This window comes from Mesoplodon densirostris, chromosome 15 (genome assembly GCF_025265405.1).
Source record: "Mesoplodon densirostris isolate mMesDen1 chromosome 15, mMesDen1 primary haplotype, whole genome shotgun sequence".
NCBI classification, from domain to species: domain Eukaryota; kingdom Metazoa; phylum Chordata; class Mammalia; order Artiodactyla; family Ziphiidae; genus Mesoplodon; species Mesoplodon densirostris.
Window position 1 is genome coordinate 7,602,316 of NC_082675.1, and position 20,348 is coordinate 7,622,663.

The 20,348-nt window shown below is 52.2% G+C and overlaps 1 protein-coding gene across 1 annotated transcript; it reads right to left on the bottom strand.

The window, feature by feature from the left end:
• Positions 1-1,579: 1,579 nt before the first annotated feature.
• Positions 1,580-17,165, bottom strand: LRRC43 (leucine rich repeat containing 43). The gene is made up of 13 exons (XM_060119459.1): positions 17,073-17,165; positions 15,777-16,037; positions 15,050-15,160; positions 11,580-11,719; positions 9,304-9,542; positions 8,445-8,632; positions 7,529-7,752; positions 7,165-7,306; positions 6,844-7,011; positions 6,563-6,754; positions 6,239-6,272; positions 6,088-6,118; positions 1,580-1,700 (listed from the first exon to the last, which is right to left on the bottom strand). Exons 1-13 carry the CDS (start codon positions 17,163-17,165, stop codon positions 1,580-1,582), a joined length of 1,944 nt encoding a protein of 647 aa, XP_059975442.1.
• Positions 17,166-20,348: the final 3,183 nt, after the last annotated feature.

Below are 20,348 nucleotides of genomic sequence, written 5' to 3' on the forward strand. Positions count from 1 at the left end.
GCGGTAATAAGAATTTACATTGTTTGGAAGGTCACTACTGCTGCTGCTTAGATGATGGATTGTGGAAGCGCAGAAGTGGTAACAAGAGACCAGCTAGCAAACTCTTGCATTAGTCAGTAACCAGCCGCAGCTGAGACTCGGGTGGGGGCCGTGGAGCACGAGAAAACTAGATGGATTTCAGGCGTGGAAAATGGATTTCAGGTGTGGGAGCTACGCCTGCTGTGGGGGAGGGCACCCGGGGAGGGGAAAGAGTTGGGGGCGGGTTGGTGGTGCCACTTACCGAGAAGGGCGCAAAGCCAGCTGTTTTGGTTTTGACTTGTGCGTTTCAGAGGCCCAGGCTGAGATGCGCTGTGGACCTGATTACCCCTTTGTCCACAGCGCTCCCAATGCACCCAATCCCCCAAGCGCTTCACTGCGGGAACCAACCCGAAGCTCCCCACTCCACACACCTGCTTGTGAATCCCATTCAGTACCTGCTAAGCGTAAGCCTCCCTCCGCTCTGCGAGCCCCCAAGCCTGGTCCTTAACCGGCTCGGGCTTCGGCGAGTGCACGCCCCCCTCCAAGTGGGTGCCGAGCCCTAAGGGTCTGAAATTGCTTCTGGGGTCCTCACAGGGCTCGGCGACCCATCACGCTTTGATGAGGGAAAGGGTCAAGGGCTAGTTCATTCTCTCCACACGACAGCCTCTAAAGGGCTCTTGTGGAGGCGCAAAGGCCCGTGGGGTCGCCAGAGCAAGGACCAGAGCCCCGCGGGGGACACCCCTCCGGGCCTGAGCACAGCGAGCGGCGCTGCCCGTCGGGGACTCCGGAGCAAGCGCCCCCAGGCTGCCCCGTCCACAACCCGCGGCTCCGGCCATTCTCGCCCCAGCGGGGCGAACAGAAGCCGACAGGCAGCAGGAGGCCACCTAGCCCCGACGGTCCACCGCAGGCGGGAGGCCGCTCCCGCGGGGCAGTACGACCGCGACCCCGCTGCTGCCAAGTCGGCTCCTCCCGCCGGGGGCTCGGCGCCCCTCCGCTCACAGTGGGACAGCCCCCTCCCAGCAGCGGGGCTCCAGGCGCCCCAGGCCAAACACCGCGCGCCCCTCGCCTACCTACCTGAGCCAAGACGCCGAGCGGACACCGGCGAGGAGCTCGCGCAGCGCAGCCGCATAAGCACGGCTCTCTCCGCGGGGCGCGGGAGGTGGGCAGGGCTCAGCGGCGACCCCTGAGCGCTGGCCACGCCCCCGCTCGGCCCACCAACCCAGCGGCAAGGGCCGGGCTTGAGGGCGCGGTCTCTGGGGGCGGGCCCGGGGCCGCCGCGGGTCCCCGCCCACCTGGGTCTGCGCAGCTCCCCGCGCACCTGCGGGTTGAGAGGCCCGGCCCTGCGGTGCTGACCGGGGGAGGCCGACCCCGCTCTCCCACGGCCAGGCTCCCCGCTCCCCACGGCCATTCCCCCGCTCCTCCCCAGCCAGGCACTCCCGCCTCCTCCCGGCCAGGCCCCCTCCCCGCTCCTCCCCATGGCCAGCACCCCGCTCCCCGGACGCGCGGCGGCGGCTGGACAGACGCGGAGCCGCGGAGTCAGAACAACCTTTAATCCCGCGCCCTATGGGAGAAGCCCCCGAAGCGCCTCCTCCGTCGAGCGGCCTTGGATCAGCTGGATCTGGATCTCCACCGTCAGGGGGTCGGGGCGGTAGTCGCTTTCGTACACGGAAACCAAAGATTTTCTTATTTCTGAGGAAATATGAAAGTGTGAATCCGGAGCGATGAGCGGGCTGGCAGTGCCGGGCCATCCCGGGCCAGCTCACGACACGTCCCGGAAACGCAAATGTGACCTCCGCAGTCCCGAGGCGAGCACGGTTTCAGAATCAGATTCCGCCCTCGGGTCTTAACCGTAATAAGGAATAAAATTAAATCACATCTAACTAGATCATTTAACAAGTCTCAGTTTGAATTGCAAGATGAACTAGCTGCTTTTTCTTGGAACATCATTTTCACTTGAAAGTACACTGACAAAATATGGTTATTTCGACGTGAATATCTGGCAGATATTTTCTAAAAAAAGAATGAAGCAAGCCTGGCACTTCAGGGAAAACAACTGAAAGCATTCTGATAAATACATGTATAACATTTGAACTTTCAAGTAGAAACTAGAATTTTGTAACACTGTATCTGCCACCATGAACTTAACAGTTTTCCAATACTCAAAAGACTTTTCTGATGTTATGGTTGATGATAAAGAACGCGATTTTTGGATAATGGATAAAAAAATGTGTCACCAGTTGGAAGATCTGCATAACTCAGTGAACCAGTACTTTACAAATAACAATTGCCAGATGTTAACAATTGTGCATGGGTAAGATAGCCGTTCAAAATGCAATGTTAAAAAAAAAAAAAAGGCAATGTAGACCAATGGATTAATTTAACATAACTGATTATGAAAAATTTCACCCATATAGATTCAGTTTTCACACTGTAACAACCTTTAAAAAACTACTAGTTGTCAAGTCTCATGCAAAGAGGAATATCCACAGTTATTTAAAAGCCTATTAAAATATTTCCCTCTTTTCCAATTACATGTCCATGTGAGGTGAGATTTTCTTCATACACTTCAACTACAGCAACACATCACAGAGACTGATTGCAGAAGCAGCTATGCAAATATGGCTTCCTCAATTAAGCCAGACATTAAAGAAATTTGCAAAAATGTAAAAAAAAAAAAAAAGTTTTGTTTAAGCCCTTTTTCTTTTTTTTTTTTTTTTTTTTTTTTGCGGTATGCGGGCCTCTCACTGTTGTGGCCTCCCCCGTTGCGGAGCACAGGCTCCGGACACGCAGGCTCCGGACACGCAGGCTCCGCGGCACATGGGATCCTCCCAGACCGGGGCACGAACCCGCATCCCCTGCATCGGCAGGCGGACTCTCAACCACTTGCGCCACCAGGGAGGCCCTGTTTAAGCCCATTTTAACCCCAGGATTCAATCACAAATCTCATGTCCATATTTGTCTGGGTCTTCAATTCCAGTAGTGTAAGTCCTTTGTTCTTTTTCAAAGTTGTTTTGGCTATTCTACATCCTTTGAATTTCTATATGAACTTGAGAATCAGCTTGCTGATTTCTACCAAAAAAAAAGAAAAAAAGGGCTTCCCTGGTGGCGCAGTGGTTGAGAGTCCGCCTGCCGATGCAGGGGACACGGGTTCGTGCCCCGGTCCGGGAAGATCCCACATGCCGCGGAGCGGCTGGGCCTGTGAGCCATGGCCGCTGAGCCTGTGCGTCTGGAGCCTGTGCTCCGCAACGGGAGAAGCCACTGCGGTGAGAGGCCCGCGTAATGCAACAAACAAACAAACAAACAAACAAACAAAACCCTCCAGGGCTATGATTGAGATTTTATTGACTCTGTAGAGCAATCTGAGGAAAACCAACATCTTAACAATGCTGAATCTCCTAATCTATGTACATAGTATATATCTCCACCGATTTTGGTCTAGTTTCTCTCAGTAACATTTTATAGTTTTCAACATATAAAACTTCTATTGATAATGCTATTGTAAATGGTATTATTTAAAAATTTTAATATCTGATTGTTCATTGCTCATAATGGAAACATTTTTTGAATACTGACCCTGTATTCTGCAACCCTGTTAAACTCACTGATTAGTTTTAGAAGCTTTTCTAATATATGCATTTAGTGCAATAAATTTCCCTCTAAATACTGCTTTGTTATATCCTACTAATTTTGGCATTTTGTATTTTTATTTCCATTCAGTTCAAAATACTTTCTAATTTCCCTTTTGATTTCTTCTTTGACCCATAGGTTATTTAGAAGTGTGTTATTTAGTTTCTAAAAATTTGGGGATTTTGCAAATATTTTTCTGTTTAATTCCACTGTGGTCATAGAGGATACTTTATATGACTTGAATTCTTTTAAACTTCTTGAGACTTGCTTTATGGCCCAGGTTGTAGAATATCTCAGTTCTGTGTGCACTTAAAGAATGTGTGTGTGTGTGTGTGTGTGTGTGTGATTGGATGGAGCGCTCTGTAGCTGTCAGTTAGCTCAAGTTAATTGGCAGTGATTCAAGTCTTCTACATGCTTATTGATTTTCTATTTGTTCTAGCAATTACTTATTTGTGCTGAAATCTCTGAATATAATTTTGGATTTGTCTATTTCTCCTTGTACTTCTATCAGCTTTTGTTTCATGTATTTTGAAACTCAATTATTAGGTGCATGCATGCTAAGGACTGTTACATCCTCCCAATGAACTGACTCCTTTATTATGAAATGACCCTCTTTATCCCTGGTAATAGTCTTTGCTCTGAAATCTACTTTGCCTGATATTAATGCAGCTACTCCCATTTTCTTTTGATTAGTGTTAGCATGAATATCTTTTTCCATCCTTTTTATTTCTCATATTTTTGTATCTTTATATTTAAAGGGGGTTTCTGATAGGAAGATAGCTTGGTCTTACTTTTTTATCCAATCTGATCATCTCTGCCTTTTAATTGGGTATTTAGACCATTTATATTTCATGTGACTCAATATAATTGGGTTTAAGTCTACCATCTTGTTGTTTTCTATTTATCCCATATGTTCTTTGTTTTTTCTGTTTCCACCTTCAGATTAACTGAATATTTTTATAATCCCTATTTTCTCTCCTTTGTTGGCTTATTAACTATAACCCTTTGTTGTGTTTGGTAATTGCAATCATTGTTGCTTTTGTTGTGGTCATCCATTTACAATGCTTGGTGTCAGTTTATTTATCTCTTGTAAAAATAAAATACAGTGTGTGTGTAAAAAAAAAAAAAGGTACAGTTCAGGAGCTTTTAGTATATTTACAATGTTGTGCAACCATCACCGCTCATTTCAGAACATTTCCATCACTGCAGATGGAAAACCCGAAGCCATTAAGCAGTCATGCCCCATTCCCTCCTTCTCCCGCCCCCAGGCAACCACTAATCTACTTTCTGTCTCTATGGATTTGACAATTCTCCACATTTCATATAAAATCATTATGTGGTCTTTTGTGTCTGGCTTCTTTCCCTTAGCATTGAGTTTTCAAGGTTTATCCGTGGTTTAGGACATGTCAGTGCTTCATTCCTTTTTGTGACGGAATAATATCCCATTGTATGGATGGACCACATTTTGTTTATCCTTTCATCCATTGATAGCCATTTGGGCTCTTCCCACTTTTTGGCTGTTCTGAATCGGGCTGCTGTGGTCTTGCTTTAGACTTTTGCAGCAGTCTCCCAGCTGAGTGACCTGTTCTCCTACCTCTCCCTCCAAGCCAGACAGTTCTAAAAATTAAATCTAGGGACTTCCCTGGTGGTCCAGTGGTAAAGAATCCGCCTTACAATGCAGGGGACACGGGTTTGATCCCTGGTCAGGGAACTAAGATCCCACGTGCCACAACTACTGAGCTTGCGTGCCTCAACTAGAGAGCCTGCCTGCTGCAAACTACAGAGCCCACGTGCCCTGGCGCCTGCACGCCACTAGAGAGAAGCCCACGCACCTCAACGAAGATCACGCATGACTCAACTAAGACCCGATGCAGCCAAAGATAAATAAAATAAATAAATCTTTAAAAAAATTTAAATATAAAACTTACGTATTTCAATGCTGCCACTGGCCATACAACAAGTCCAGGCTCCTTATACAGCAATCAGGGCTAATGTCCTGCAGAAGCAGGACCACCGCTGAGCCAGAAGGACCCTGGACACTCCCAACCCTGGGCCTCCCTACTCACTCCATCCTGGCCCCCACCCCAGAATGCCTGTCCTGCCCATGTCATGACTGCAGCGGGGCTGCAGGGAAGACACAGGGTTTGGTCCTCAGGGTAGACATGGCCCTCCCACCGGCTGGAAGAGATGATTCTCCATCCTTCCACTCCTTTGGTCCCCAATCAGGCTGATCCCTCAGCAAGTCCTGCTATATTTGTGCCCTTCCCCAAATCCATATGTTGAAATCCCAGCCCCCAAAGGTGATGATGTTAGGAGGTGGGGCCTTTGGAAGGCGATTACGTCATGAGGGCAGAGGGAGACGGCTGGTCCCTTCCGCCCCGTGAGGACCCAGGGAGAAGGCACAAACCAGGAACAGGACTCTCACCTGACCCTGCTGGCAACTTGGTCTTTGACTTCCTGGCCTCCAGAGCAGCTAGAAATAAATGTCTGTTGTTTAGAAGCCACCCACGCCGTGGAATTTTACAGCAACCTGAATGGACTAGGACTGGTCCTTAGTAAACACTCCCTGCCCCGTTCCCATCATCGGTCTTACCGTTTTTAGCTTTCTTACTCTTCTTCTTTGAATCCTGAGAGGAAGAACCACAAAATAAGTTCCTTGCTGGAGTGGGGGGATGCTGGGGAAGGGGTGGGTGCTCTCACCCCCGCCAGGGCCTCTCCTGGTCTCCTGGGGAGCAGCTGCCCGACCTACCCACTTGCCTGGCCCCTCGCACTCGAGAAGGCCGCCCTCCATGCAGGTGACCCTTGCTGCGTCACCCCTCCAGCCCCCACTCCTGTGGTTCTGGCCCCCCTCCCCCTCCCCACCCCAACAGCCTGGCCAGGCTTCTGTGGGCAGGGGAGGCCAGGGGCACTGCTGTACCCTGTAAAGCGTCAGCCTGTCGGTCTCCAAGGTACGGACCACCCCAAAGTTGCACACGGTGGACACGAATGGCTCCCCGGAGAGCAGGGGCTCCAGGACCACTGGGCCACTGCCCAGCACCCGGAGGACGGGTGGGTCCTGGCGCAGATCCTTACGGAGCTCCTCCTCCTTCTTCTTGCTCCCCTTATGCTCCTGCGGGGAGAGGCCGGGCGAGTGGACGCGGGGAGCAGGGGACCGAGCGTGCAGCCCCCCACCACCCAGGCCACCCCACACAGACGCACCTTGGCTGGTCCTTTCTCCCCTTTGCCTGCTTTGTCCTTCCCATCTTTCCCCTTCTTGTCTTTCTCTTCCTTGTTTTTCTCCTTCCCTTTCTTGTCCGTCTCTCCCTTTCCCTTCTTAGCAGCCGAGGGACTGTTGGGGGAAGGTGGCACCGCAGGCCAGGAGAGAATCTAGGGGACAGGAGCTGGGTTGGAGCTAGCCAGGATCTTTCTGGACAGGCACCGAGGTCTGCCAACAAGGGAGCGGGGCTACAGATGCCTGACAGAAGAGCGGAACAGAGGAGAAGCGGGGCAGTGTGTGGACCCTGGAGACCAGCCTCCCACCTTCTCCTCCACGACGGTGACGGTGGTCCCTGAGAGCAGGAAGGCCCTGAGCGGCACCAGGCCTTTGAGCGTGTGCTGCATCGCGTAGTTGCAGGCGATGACGTCAGACCAGGGCTTGCGGACTGTGCTAAAGAGAACTGTCCTTGGGGAGGGGAGATGGAGACGTGGGGGCCATCACCCAGGGGGCTGTGCTGGGGACCAGGGACGAGGCTGGGAGGGCACTTGGAGAAGATGTGCACACGTGGGCACAGCGTGAGGCTGCGAGGCCCATGCTGTCAGGGAGGGCCGTGGGCCGGAGGAGAATGCAGACCGAGAAATGCAGGTGTGGTCCGGGCCCTGCTCCCAGCCCGGTGAGCCTCCTTACCCCGGGGACGGGCAGAGCCGGGGATCCAGGCGCGGCCGCAGCTTGGCCAGCTCTGCTGCAGAGTCTATGGACTGCGGCAAGGGCGCTGAGGCGCCGGACTCCTCCAGCTCCCTGGACTGGGACTGGCAGGCCGGCCCAGGCCCTACGGAGTCTTCAGCCTCCTTGATGGGCTCTTTGGGGATGTCCTCACCTAGCTGTTCTGTGCTGGGCGAGGGCTTGACGATCTACCACAAAAAACACGAAAACACGTCCAGGGCTGCCGGCCTCAGAGCTCTCACCGGACACTATATGAAGGTGGTGTAAATGGGCACCAGTGTTGGACGGACGTGAAGCAAAGCAAACACATGGACTTACAAGCCAGGAAGTTATAAAAAAAACTTACCAGTCCTGTTTTTTCTGAAAGTTCTATGTTAACAGTAAAAACAGTAACAACTTCCACATTAGCTGGGGGCCCTCGCGTTTTCTGGGTTCTTTTGGCCATGCCCTGCGGCACATGGGACCTTAGTTCTCTGACCGGGGGTCGAACCCGCACCCCCTGCAATGGAAGCGCAGTCTTAACCACTGGCCCGTCAGGGAAGTCCTGGCCCCAGGCATTTCTCCTAGTGGGATGCCACCATTGGGTTTTCATGTGACAGGAAGGGAGCCAGGAGGCGCAAGGGGAGTTGGAGAACGCGGTGGGGAAGCCGGCAGTTCCCTTGTTATGTCCTTTGCTCCCATTTCAGGGGGGATGGGAAGGGGTGAACAGGGTTGAGAATTACTCCAGCTGCAAGAAACGGGCTGAGTGGAAGCCAGTTTCCTGCTCAGAGTAGGGTATGAATTGGAAAGATCCATGTTAAGGGTTCTCCTGGGTCCCCAAAGCCGTTGTGCCTGCACAGGAGCCCCTGAGCACCCGAGAGCAGAGCCCCCGTGGACACACCTCAGCCAGCACGCGGCCGTATTCATTTCCTTTGCCTTCCTCATCTTCCACAAACTCGTACGTTACATAATAGCTGTAAGTGATGAAAGGGCCTTGCGGCCCTGGTTCCGGGTCCAAGACCGAGGAGTCCAGAACCCCTGTGACATGTCCAACAGTCACCACCAACCGCGCCTCCTGCGCCAGGAGATCTGCAGAGGGGAACGGGCAGGGGTGGGGGGAGCCGCGGGGAGGGCGTGGGCAGGCAGACAGCGGGGGAGAGCAGGCGAGCTCAGCTCCTGCCTTCTTTCCTCCGAGCAGGGCTGAGCCTCACTCTGCAGACTTGGGTTCGAATCCCAGCTCTACCAAGTTCAACACACTGTGATCTGGGGTAAGTCTCTTTTGGGCAAGAGCCCCCTCTTAAGCCTTGTTTTCCTGATGTGTAAAATGGGAATGGTAGTAGCTACTTTGCAGGATAGTTACAGGTGGAGACTATGTTACCTTAGCCCGGACTGGTACTTGGCAGGCATCGCTATTTTTATCCATGTTTTGTCACCCTGACCTTGAGAAGGTTCTGGTGCAGCTTGTGCTGTGAGCCACAAGGGGGTGATCTCAAGCCACCACGGACAACATTTCAAGAATGTTTCCCATTTGTCTAGGAAGGGAGGGGACCCAGCCTCCCTACCATTTCTGTCGCCAAATCTCAATCATGACGATCAAAATCTGGGAGAGAACTCTGACCAAGAAGGTGACCTACACCTGACCAGGGTCTGGGTCAGCCAGGGAGCTGGATGACAGACAGACATGTGCAGCCAGTAGGGTGATGGGCGGGCCAGCAGGTCCCCCTAACCCCCCGCCCTGCCCTGCACATCGGCTCCCTCACCCCCGCTGTGGCTGAGCCCACGGAACAGATGCTTCTCGCTGGGGGCCACGGCGATGTCGTCCAGCATGCAGAGGCCGGACAGGCTATCGATGATGAAGCCCCGGTAGCAGGGCACCAGGGCCAGTGGGTTCCCCTGCAGCACCAGCAACCTCAGGCGCCGCAGCGTTCGGAGGCCGGCCACCATGCCCTGCAGGTCCGTCAGGTCGTTGAAGCTCAGGTCCAGGGAGATGAGGTTGGGCCTGGAAGGTGAGTGGGACCGCCAGAAGTCAAGAGGCCAGCTAAGCAAAGGGGTGGGGACAGGTAGCTGTGGTCTTGCCACGGCGCCTGCATCCCCCAGCACCCCGAGTCCCCGATGGACAAGGCCTGGTGCTGAGGACGGGATGGGAGGCTGTGCCCATCCTCAACTCTCAAGCTCTGTGCTGCCCTTGACCTGGGTTAGCCCCCCTGTTGGGAAGGGGCTCCTGGTTCTCCCAGTGCCCTCCCTCCTTGCTGTGGCATAGAGGTGGCCACCGCCACATCCTGCCTCTACCGGACTTCTACGTGTACAGACCTCTTCTCAGTTAACGGTCTATCTCCCAGAGAGCCTAATACGGGGTTGTGCATCTAGAAGGTTCTCAGCAGAGAGGGACAAACTGGCGAGGAAGGCGGAGGGGAGCCTCTGCGCAGAGGAGCAGTGGGTGGAGGTAGGAGAGGTCGGTAAATAGGGGGGCCTGGGAAGAGGGTGCATGAGGCTTGAGGGGTCTAGAAGCTGGAGGACGCCCTCCAGAGTCAGACCAGCGCCTGACCACAGGAAGCCAGCTGGTTCATTTCCTGGGGAACGTGGGTGAAGAAGAACTGGCCGGGGAGGGCAGAGGAGGCGCCCTGCACCCCGACCTGGAGAAGAGGGCCTCCCTGCTGCACAAAGCAGAAAGCAAAGCAATTTCAGCTCTGAGAACAGAGGCACAAAAACAAACAGAACCAAAGCCTACAAGGGGACAACGCATCAGTACAGTCCCGTCATCACGTGTGACGGCCTCCCAGCTGTTGAGTTCAGGAACTTCAACTCCCCTCTCTCCCTCCTCTCATCCTGCCCAGGATGTTGGCCAGCCAGGGACGAAAACACCTGAGAAGAACATTTCATGCTGACCGGCACACAGATTTTACCCAATATCAGCCTCCTTCAAGAGAACTGGTGGAAACATCAGCAAAATGGATTCTCAGGAAGTATATATACCCTCCTTCTAAATTCAAAACAGCAAAAGACGGAGGTTTCACACATTTGTGTTTCTATGAAATCCATACTCAGCATTAAGCAGGTTACGTTCTCGTCAGTCTGTTTTCCAAATCAAAAACCAGAACACTTAGAACTCTGTCCATGGTACGAGTCTGAACTCAGCTGACACACAAAGTCCAAAGTGTATGTTTCCTTCCTGTGCTACACACCCTGACGGCTGAGGTCAGTGGAGGGAAGGGATCCGGAATTGCACACGGCCAAGGCTGTGAAGAGGCAGCTTGGCCAAGAGTAGGGAAAGAGGAGGAAGGAGGAAATTAGGGTCAGAGAGACGGGCCTTCCACGAGCACGTTCCCAGGAGACCTGGGAAAGCAGGGAAGCGATGTTGCCCTGCGCCCCATTCCCCCTTCTGGGCCGTGAAGAAAGCAACAGTCATGAACGTCAGCCCGGGGAAGTACTGCCCAGGATGCTGAGCCCCCGGAATCCTCAGAGCTTCTCTGACAGGCCTCCCTGGCCCCGCTTCCTCTGATGGATGTTCACGGGTGGTATCTGAGGCCCTGAGGCTCCTCAGATCCAGCGTTTCAGTTTCCCACTGCTCACCCACCAAGGAGACAAAGTCAAACCGAGAGCTGTCTGTAGGGCAGCAGTTCTCAACTGGGGGTTGTTTTGCCCCCCAGTGGACATTTGGTGCTGTCTGGAGACCTGCTGGTTGTCGCAGCTGGTGTGGGGTGGGTGCTACTGGCATCTGGTGGGTAGAGGCCGGGGATGCTGCTCCACCTACGGCAGTGCCCAGGACGGCCCTCACAACCAAGAATTAGCTGGCCTGAGTGTCAGCAGAAACCCCGAAGCAAAAGGTCCCACTCATTCCCGATACCTCTTGGTGTCCTTCCCTGGGCTTCAGTGGGATTTTCTGTTTATTGGGTCAGAGAAATAAATCCTAGGCCTGGACTTAGCAGCCAACCAGGAGTTCTTATAGAGAAGAGCACAGCTGAGTTCTCTGACCCACCAGCCCCAATCTAATGCTCACCCCCTCCCTCCCTCTTTCCACGTGGGGCTCCCGAGTTACCAGTAATCACTGGTGACGTATAGACTCTCCAGGGGGCCCAGAAGCTTGTTGTGACCCAATCCTAAGTGCTGGAGCCTTGGGGGCGGGCGGGTGCACAGACACTCCATGCTGGTCATCCTGTTGCCGTAGAGCTCCAGCACCTGCGACGCGGGTGGAAAGACAGCCTGTGAGCCCAGACAAAATGGAACCCACTCCCTGCTTCCGCCCTGGGCAACTCAGGAGAGGAATTAACGAAGTACTCATGCCTCATCTCCCTGTGCCCACCTGGACCCCCTTCTAAGAATCCGGGAAGAAAATATTCCTGCAGCAGGTGTCAGAAAGTTTCTTTTCCAATGAAAAGACAACCCTCAGAATGGGAGAAAATATTTGCAAATGAAGCAACTGACAAAAGATCAATATCCAAAATATACAAACAGCTCATGCAACTCAATATTAAAAACACCAATAACCCAATCAAAAAATGGGCGGAAGACCTAAATAGACATTTCTCCAAAGAGAACATACAGATGGCTAAGAGGCACAAGAAAATATGCTCAACATCACTAATTATTAGAGAAATGCAAATCAAAACTACAATGAGGTATCATCTCACACCGGTCAGAATGGCCATCATTTAAAAGAATCGACAGACAGGGCTTCCCTGGTGGCGCAGTGGTTAGAAATCCGCCTGCCAACGCAGAGGACACAGGTTCGAGCCCTGGTCCGGGAAGATCCCACATGCCGTGGGGCAACTGGGCCTGTACGCCACAGCTACTGGGCCTGCACTCTAGAGCCCGCGAGCCACAACTGCTGAGGCCCGTGCGCCTAGAGCCTGTGCTCCGCAACAAGAGAGGCCGCCGCAATGAGAGGCCTGCGCACCGCAATGAAGAGCAGTCCCCACTCACCGCAACTAGAGAAAAACCTGCGTGCAGCAACAAAGACCCAACACAGCCAAAAATAAATAAAATAAGATAAATAAAATTTAAAAAATATCTACAAACAATAAATGCTGGAGAGGGTGTGGAGAAAAGGGAACCCTCTTGCACTGTTGGTGGGAATGTAAATTGATACAGCCACTATGGAGAACAGTATGGAGGTACCTTAAAAAACTAAAAACAGAACTACCATATGACCCAGCAATCCCACTACTGGGCATATACCCTGAGAAAACCATAACTCAAAAAGACACATGCACCCCAATGTTCATTGAAGCACTATTTACAGTAGCCTGGACATGGAAGGAACCTAAATGTCCATCAACAGAGGAATGGATAAAGAAGATGTGGTACATATATACAATGGAATATTACTCAACCATAAAAAGAATGAAACTGGGTCATTTACAGAGATGTGGATGGATCTAGAGAGTGTCATACAGAGTGAAGTAAGTCAGAAAGAGAAAAACAAATATCGTATATTAATGCATATATGTGGAATCTAGAAAAATGGTATAGATGATCTTATTTGCAAAGCAGAAATAGACACAGATGTAGAGAACAAATGTATGGATACCAAGGGGGAAATTGGGGGTGGGAGGAATTGGGAGATTGGGATTGACATATATACACTGTTGATACTATGTATAAAATAGGTAACTACTGAGAACATACTGTATAGCACAGGGAACTCTACTTAATGCACCGTGGTGACCTAAATGGGACCGAAATCCAAAAAAGAGGGAATATATGTATACGTATAACTGATTCATTTTGCTGTACAGTAGAAACTAACACAACATTGTAAAGCAACTATACTGCAATAAAAATTAATCTTAAAAATTAAAAAAAAGTTTCCTTTCCTTTTGTGAAGGAAACTTTAAAATATGGAGTGGAGGTGATGTCTGAGAGAGTGGGAAAGGAAATGAGTTAACACTTTTTAAATTTTTATTTATTTATTTATTTTTATTTTTGGCTGTGTTGGGTCTTCATTGCTGCGCGTGGTCGTTGCTGCGTGTGGGCTTTCTCTAGTTGTGGTGAGCGGGGGCTACTCTTCATTGCGGTGCGCGGGCTTCTCATTGTGGTGGCTTCTCTTGTCGCGCAGCATGGGCTCTAGGCACACAGGCTCAGTAGTTGTGGTGCACAGGCTTAGTTGCTCTGCGGCACATGGGATCTTCCCGGGCCAGGACTTGAACCTGTGTCCCCTGCATTGACAGGCAGATTCATAACCACTGCGCCACCAGGGAAGCCCCGAGTTAACATTTTTGCAACTTCTTGACTCATGGCAGTTGTCTCTGGGAAAGCCAAAGGGCCCCTGGCTGGAATAGGGAATAAACCCAAAGATAACAGAGTTCTTGTATTTCTCCTCCAAGGCCTTGCCCACTTTCTTCTTGAGCCCAGTACTGAGCCATACTTCTGAGCCTCTTCTGCCACAAAATCTAGTAGTCTCAGCATTTAATTTAAAATTGAGACCATTTTGATATGCTCAGCTGAAGACTCGTAATAAAGCCTGGCCTACCTCATTTTGGGGCTTCCCTGGTGGCACAGTGGTTAAGAATCTGCCTGCAATGCAGGGGACACGGGTTCGAGCCCTGGTCTGGGAAGATCCCACATGCCGTGGAACAACTAAGCCCATGAGCCACAACTACTGAGCCCACGTGCCACAACTACTGAAGCCCGTGCACCTAGAGCCTGTGCTCCGCAACATGAGAAGCCACCGCAATGAGAAGCCCACGCACCGCAACGAAGAGTAGCCCCCACTTGCCGCAACTAGAGAAAGCCCACGCGCAGCAGCGAAGACCCAACACAGCCAAAAATAAATAAATTTATTAAAAATAAAGTATTCTTAAAAGAAAAAAAGCCTGGCCTACCTCTTTTTAAAACTTTTTTATTGTGGTAAAATATATATAATTTGCCATTTCAACCCTTTTTAAGTGGACAATTCAGCAGCATTAGTACATTCACTTAATGTACAACCATCATTACTATCCATTACTCCAAACAGAAACTGTGTACCCATTAAGCTGTAAGTCCCCAATCCTTCCCCCTGGTAACTCTAATCTACTTTCTGTCTCTATGGATTTGCCTCTTCTAGATATTTCATGCAGTGCAATCATCTAATACGTGGCCTTTTGTGTCCGGCCTCCTTCATTCAGCATCATGTTTTCAAGGTCATCCATGTTGTACATGTGTCATTCCTTTTTATGACGGTGTGGACAAGACCACATTTTGCCGCTCCATTCATCTGCCGATAACAAGCGGGCTGTGTCTACCTTTTGGCTATTGTGAATAGCGCTGCTGTGAACACTGGCGTACAGGAATCTGTCTGATTCCTGCCTTGTATTCTTTGGGGTGTATACCTAGGAAGGGAATTGCTGGGTCATGTGGAAATTCTAGGTTTAACTTTTTGAGGGATCAGGCCTACCTCTCCAAAGCCTGAGGCCGGCCCTTAGCACAGTCACGATGGCCAAACCTTCTGTGTGGGGGGCAGCGGAGGGGCAGGGCCTCTGGGCAGCATTGGCTCCAAGACCTGGAACAGAACCTGGGCTCCTTTACCTTGAGAGTTGGGGGCAGGTTGGTGGTGTCAATCTCCTCGATTTGATTAGCACACAGCACCAACTCTTCAAGCTTCACAAATTTCAGGAGGTCTCTGTCCACCAGGCTCACCTGGAAGGGAGGAACGGGAGCTCAGAGCTCCAGCACGTGAGGTGGCACTGGAGTGAGGACGGCAATGGCACGTCCATCTGCAGAGAGTGACCGCCCCACACCCCAAGCCCTTTCTTCTCTTGCACGCCTTTCCTGCCAGGATCCGCGTGCCTCGGCCGTCGCAGTGGCCTGTCACCTCTCAACCTTCACGCCTCCTCTGACTGCAGGTGTTGGACAACTTCCAGCTCATGTCCTGTGTCCCTTGTTGGACTGTCAGCTCCTGAAGCCAGGAATCCCATCTTCTCCACTGTCTACCCCAGAGCCACAGTGAATCCTATGGTCTTAAGGAATCTTTCTAGTTTACACCCAGCAGGGTCAGACCAGAAGCTTCAGGAGGGGTCTGTCTGTGAATCCTCAGTTGACTTTGGCTTCAAGGACATTAGGGGACCTTCCCGGCTGGGCCTCCCTTCTCTGGGGCAACAGACTGGGCCAGCTCACCAAGATTGTTGGCCCTGCTCTGTGGACAAGCTGGTGAGATTAATTACGAGAGCAGAGCTAGGTCTTCCCACCAAGGCCCGTAAGGGGAATGGCCCCCCTAACACAGACTCTGTGCCTGGTGTTCGCCCCCAGTGCTCACCTGCTTGTCCACCACCCGTAGCGACCTGAAGTAGGTGTAGAAGAAGCTGTCTTTGAGCATCAGGGGATTCTGGATGGCCAGCTCTCTCAGAAAACAGTCCTCAGCGCTTGAGCCCTCCAGCAGGGCCCAGGGTGAGTGGGGGCTGCAGACCAGGCCCAGCAGGGCATCCACCGTCTCCTCCCCGGGGCCCACAGCGTCCTCGTCTCTGGGGATCAGCTCCCGCCATGCTCGGTAAGTTTGAGGAAGAAAGCGCGACTTATTCTGCAGAGGTGGAGGCAGAGAATTTCTCTCGTTATGACTCAGCCCCTCTCAAGGACTCAAAACTCTCAAAACGCAATCGATTGTAAAACAGGACAATCAGGGAGAGTTTCGAAGCCGGGAGGTGCAAAAGGCAATCTGTGGGCTGTAACGAGCCAAGGGAAGGTTTTTGAAGAAGAAAGCCTGCAAAGGTAAATTCAGAGCCTTGAGATGCCGTAAGTGGAAGACGAACGATTTCGGTCCTGGAGTTTACTCTCTCCCACTCCTTCCTCTTGAGAGACATCTATCTACGAAACCCCCAAGTTCAGCACAACGCCAGGCACATAGTAGGTGCCCAATCAATGTTTGTTGTTGAAACAAATAAATTAGTTCCTTGATTGGTATCTCAGTTTTCTCTTCTATGAAAATGGAAACCAGCCGACAAGAGTAGGTGGGGCCCCAGCTTCCCACCAAGTCCACGGGAACCCTTCAGGACTCAAGACTTCCAGGCACACCTGGGAAGCCCCGGGTTCTCAATGTCATGCTCCTTGTGCACTTAGGTGATGAGGATGGCCCCTGTGGCCACAGCACAGCAGGGTCCTAACTGCAAACCTTGCTCTCAGGATGAGCTTTCCACCCCAAAGGAGCCCCGTGTCTTTAAGACAGCCAGGGGCCTGCCCCGGATCCGCCTGATGCGCTCAGGATGGGGTCCTGCTCTGGTGGGTGGGGGGGTACCTGCCCTCCACCCTGGGTCAGCGCCCACAGGCCCCGGGGGGCCTATCCCGTCCACCCCTGCAGTGTCCCTCTTCCCACAGTCCATCCCCATTCCCCACCGCCCCACGCCCCAGTCAGGACTATCCCTAAACGCCCAGACACAAACATCCTCTCAGGCTTCTACAGACCAGCCAACTCCTGGGGCTGGCAGCCCCCTTAGCACCCCGGGCCAGCACCACCCCAGCCCCGCTTTCCGCCCCTAGGCCCCGGCCTGGCCCCTGGTCAGTCCCCTCCGTCCCTCACAGCCCCGAGCCCCTCCTCCAGCCGCCCCGCCAGCGCCCGCACCCAGCTGCCCGTGCCGCACGGGAACTCGTGCAGACACAACTGCCGCAGGTGCTCCCGGACCGCGGCGCTCACTGTCAGGGCGGGCGGCTCCATGATGGCGCGTTCTCCACGCCACCGGTTGCTAGGCAACCGCTAGGAAGCGCGCGTGCGCCAGGGCGGGCGCGTGCTCCAGCAGGCGGGGGCGCGCGGCCGCGCCGGCCCTCGTGAAACCCATTACCTCCCCTTGCAGGCGAACTTTTCCCAGCCGGGAATCTGAGTCCCCCGACTCAGCCCCACGTACGCTGGGTTAAAAATACACTTCCCGGGCTTCCCTGGTGGCACAGTGGTTGGGAGTCTGCCTGCCGATGCAGGGGACGCGGGTTCATGCCCCGGTCCGGGAAGATCCCACATGCCGCGGAGTGGCTGGGCCCGTGAGCCATGGCCGCTGAGCCTGCGCGTCCGGAGCCTGTGCTCCGCAACGGGAGAGACCACGACAGTGAGAGGCCCGAGCACCGCAAAAAAAAACCCAAAACAAAACAAAAAAACACTTCCCCACCACAGCCTGGGGGTTATAACCTTGGGGGCCCCCAGCAGGTACTGAGGGCTTCCCAGTTGTTAATCTGTTTCTATTTCTACTCCGAAGCCCCCTCGGAATAAAGTGTTAATTCCCACCCCTGTTTGGCAGAACTGGAGAGGAGAAATGAGCCCAGGGCCAAATAATCTGAACACTCTCGTCGGATTCCAAGGTGGATCTCTTTAATCCCTGAGTCAGGGGTTTTAATCACTGTCCATCTATACAACCGTTTAGCACCAAGGCCCCATTTTAGACTCGTCCAATCTCATTCATCTCTCCATCCTCCCAGCACCTAGCCCACTGCCCGACATTCTAAGGACTCCTGGGCACCGGTTTGTGAAATTAATGGGGTAAGATGATTCTGGTTCCTATAATTTGGAAATGCAACTTCTTGAATGAGATCTAATTTACATAACTAAAATTCACCCGTTTAAAGTGTACAATTCTGTGGTTTTTAATATATTCACAGTGCCACTATATTCGTAGTGCAGCTGTCACTGTAATCTAATTTTCAACATTTTCCTCACCCCAAAAGGAAACACCATCCATTAGCAGTCAAGCCCCACACCCACCCCCATTTGCCCAGTCCCTGTCAACCACTAATATGCTTTCTTTCTCTGTAATTGCATCTTCTAGATATTTCATGTAAGTGGAGTTATACGGTATTTGTCCTTCCATGACTGGCTTCTTTCACAGCATAATGGTTTCAAGGTTCATCTATGTTGTAGCATGTGTCAGTACTGCATTCCTTCTTATGGCTGAATAATTTTCTATATATGGGTAGAAGGCATTTTGTTTATCCATCCATTCATCAGTTGATGGACATTTGAGTTGTTTCCACTTTTTTTTTTTTTTTTTTTTGCGGTACGCAGGCCTCTCACTGTTGTGGCCTCTCCCGTTGCGGAGCACAGGCTCCGGAAGCGCAAGCTCAGCGGCCATGGGTCATGGGCCCAGCCGCTCCGCGGCATGTGGGATCTTCCCGGACCGGGGCACGAACCCGCGTCCCCTGCATCGGCAGGCGGACTCCCAACCACTGCGCCACCAGGGAAGCCCTCATTGTATTTTACATAGCAGTGTTTTCTATAACCTTTTCACATTGGAGTACTTAGGCCATAAACCTTATTTTTTTTTATTACCACTGAATAATCTTTTTCTAAAGTGAAAGAAGCAAGCAAGGCTTGGTGGGGATGTTAGGAAAAAAATTATTGGGGGTAAAATGTGCCTTAACAATTAATTGTTCATTTCCACTGTGCAGGTCTCCTGATGGGTCGGGTTGAGTAGGGCTGGAGGGACAGCCCTGTGTCATCAGACCTCCCACTCCTCAGAGCGCCCAGGTGGGAGGGACCCACACTTTTCACCCTGGAGCCCCAGAGCCTCCCCTTTCCTCTGCATCACTTTCACTGTTCAGGGGACCAGTCACTTGAACGCCGCCTGGCCAAATGCCCAGGTTAAATCGCCCCTGTAGGACATGTCTCCCTGCTACCAGAACACACTTGGCAAAGAGCAGCAAACAGGCCCCAGTGCCCTGGGGATGTGAGCTCTGGGGATGTCGGGGCCCAAAGTCACTTCCAGGGTCTGAGTAGCCCCCTGGGTCCCACACACCGACCCCAGGGAGCCCACCTCCCCACTGACTCCAGTCCCTGCCTTTGTGTGGCAGGTTCTGGTCTGACACCTGTGAAGACCTTGACCTGGAGGCCTCAGCCTGAGACTCAGAGGGGATGGAGCTTGTGCAGCGTCTGGCAGCTTAAATGAGACACGAGGCCAAGGAAGGAGGGCCGCCTCTCTGCTCCCCCTCCGCTCCTGAGTCAGCTAGTGAGTGCTGGTTACTTCCTGTCTGAGCTGTACAGATTTAGCATTAATTTTAGAGATATGTCTTATTTTTAGCACTGGAGGCTCTTACATCAAGCAAAATTGGTCTCCTCCTTGGCTTATTTTTTAAACATTTCTATGTAGAATAACACACAAGTATAGAAAAGCACCCTCCGCAAAGGGAGGCCTCAGTGAATTACAATGGGCGCTCCACTCTGGGGAGCAGTAGTTTTTCCCTCTGTAAAAGCCCAGATGCTTCTGAGAAGCTCCTCTCAGCTTCCTTACTCTGGCCCCAGACCTCCAGAGCGGACAACCCAAAGGGAGTGGATTCTCCCAGCCCTTCAGCGCCCTCCACTATTTTCTGATTGTGCTGCCACACTAATTTTGAGTTATTTGTGTGTAAATAACTAACTGGGAGAGCTGGGAGAGCTGCCGAAGTTGCTCGTAGCCGTCCTGCCAAGGGCAGAATTATAGCCCATTAGGAACCCAAGGGCCCCCGCATAATTCAGGGCTCCCTCCTCAAAGCTCCCTCTCCCCTGTGGGAAGCCTTCCCAGTGTAATTACTAAATGTGTCAGGACGCACGGGGGCATGAGGAGAGCCAGCGGTCTTCACCTGCTTCTAGACGAGAGCCTGTTAAAAAAACCCATTTCGGGGATGTGACTTTACCACTCTCTGGCAAGGGGAGACTGCCCTCAGGAGGATGCAGAGCAGTGAGATGGAGAGATCAGACGCGATGAGCCACGACAAGCTCTCGGTCATCAGACAGAAGACGCTGAGACAAGATGAAAGCTGTGAGATGAAAAATCAGAGTAGCCCCCCACCACTCAACTCCTGGTACCTTTCCCCAGATCATGAAAGGCTGTGAGTCATGCTGGGAAATTCAGGTTATTTCCTGAGGGTGCTGGGGAGCCAC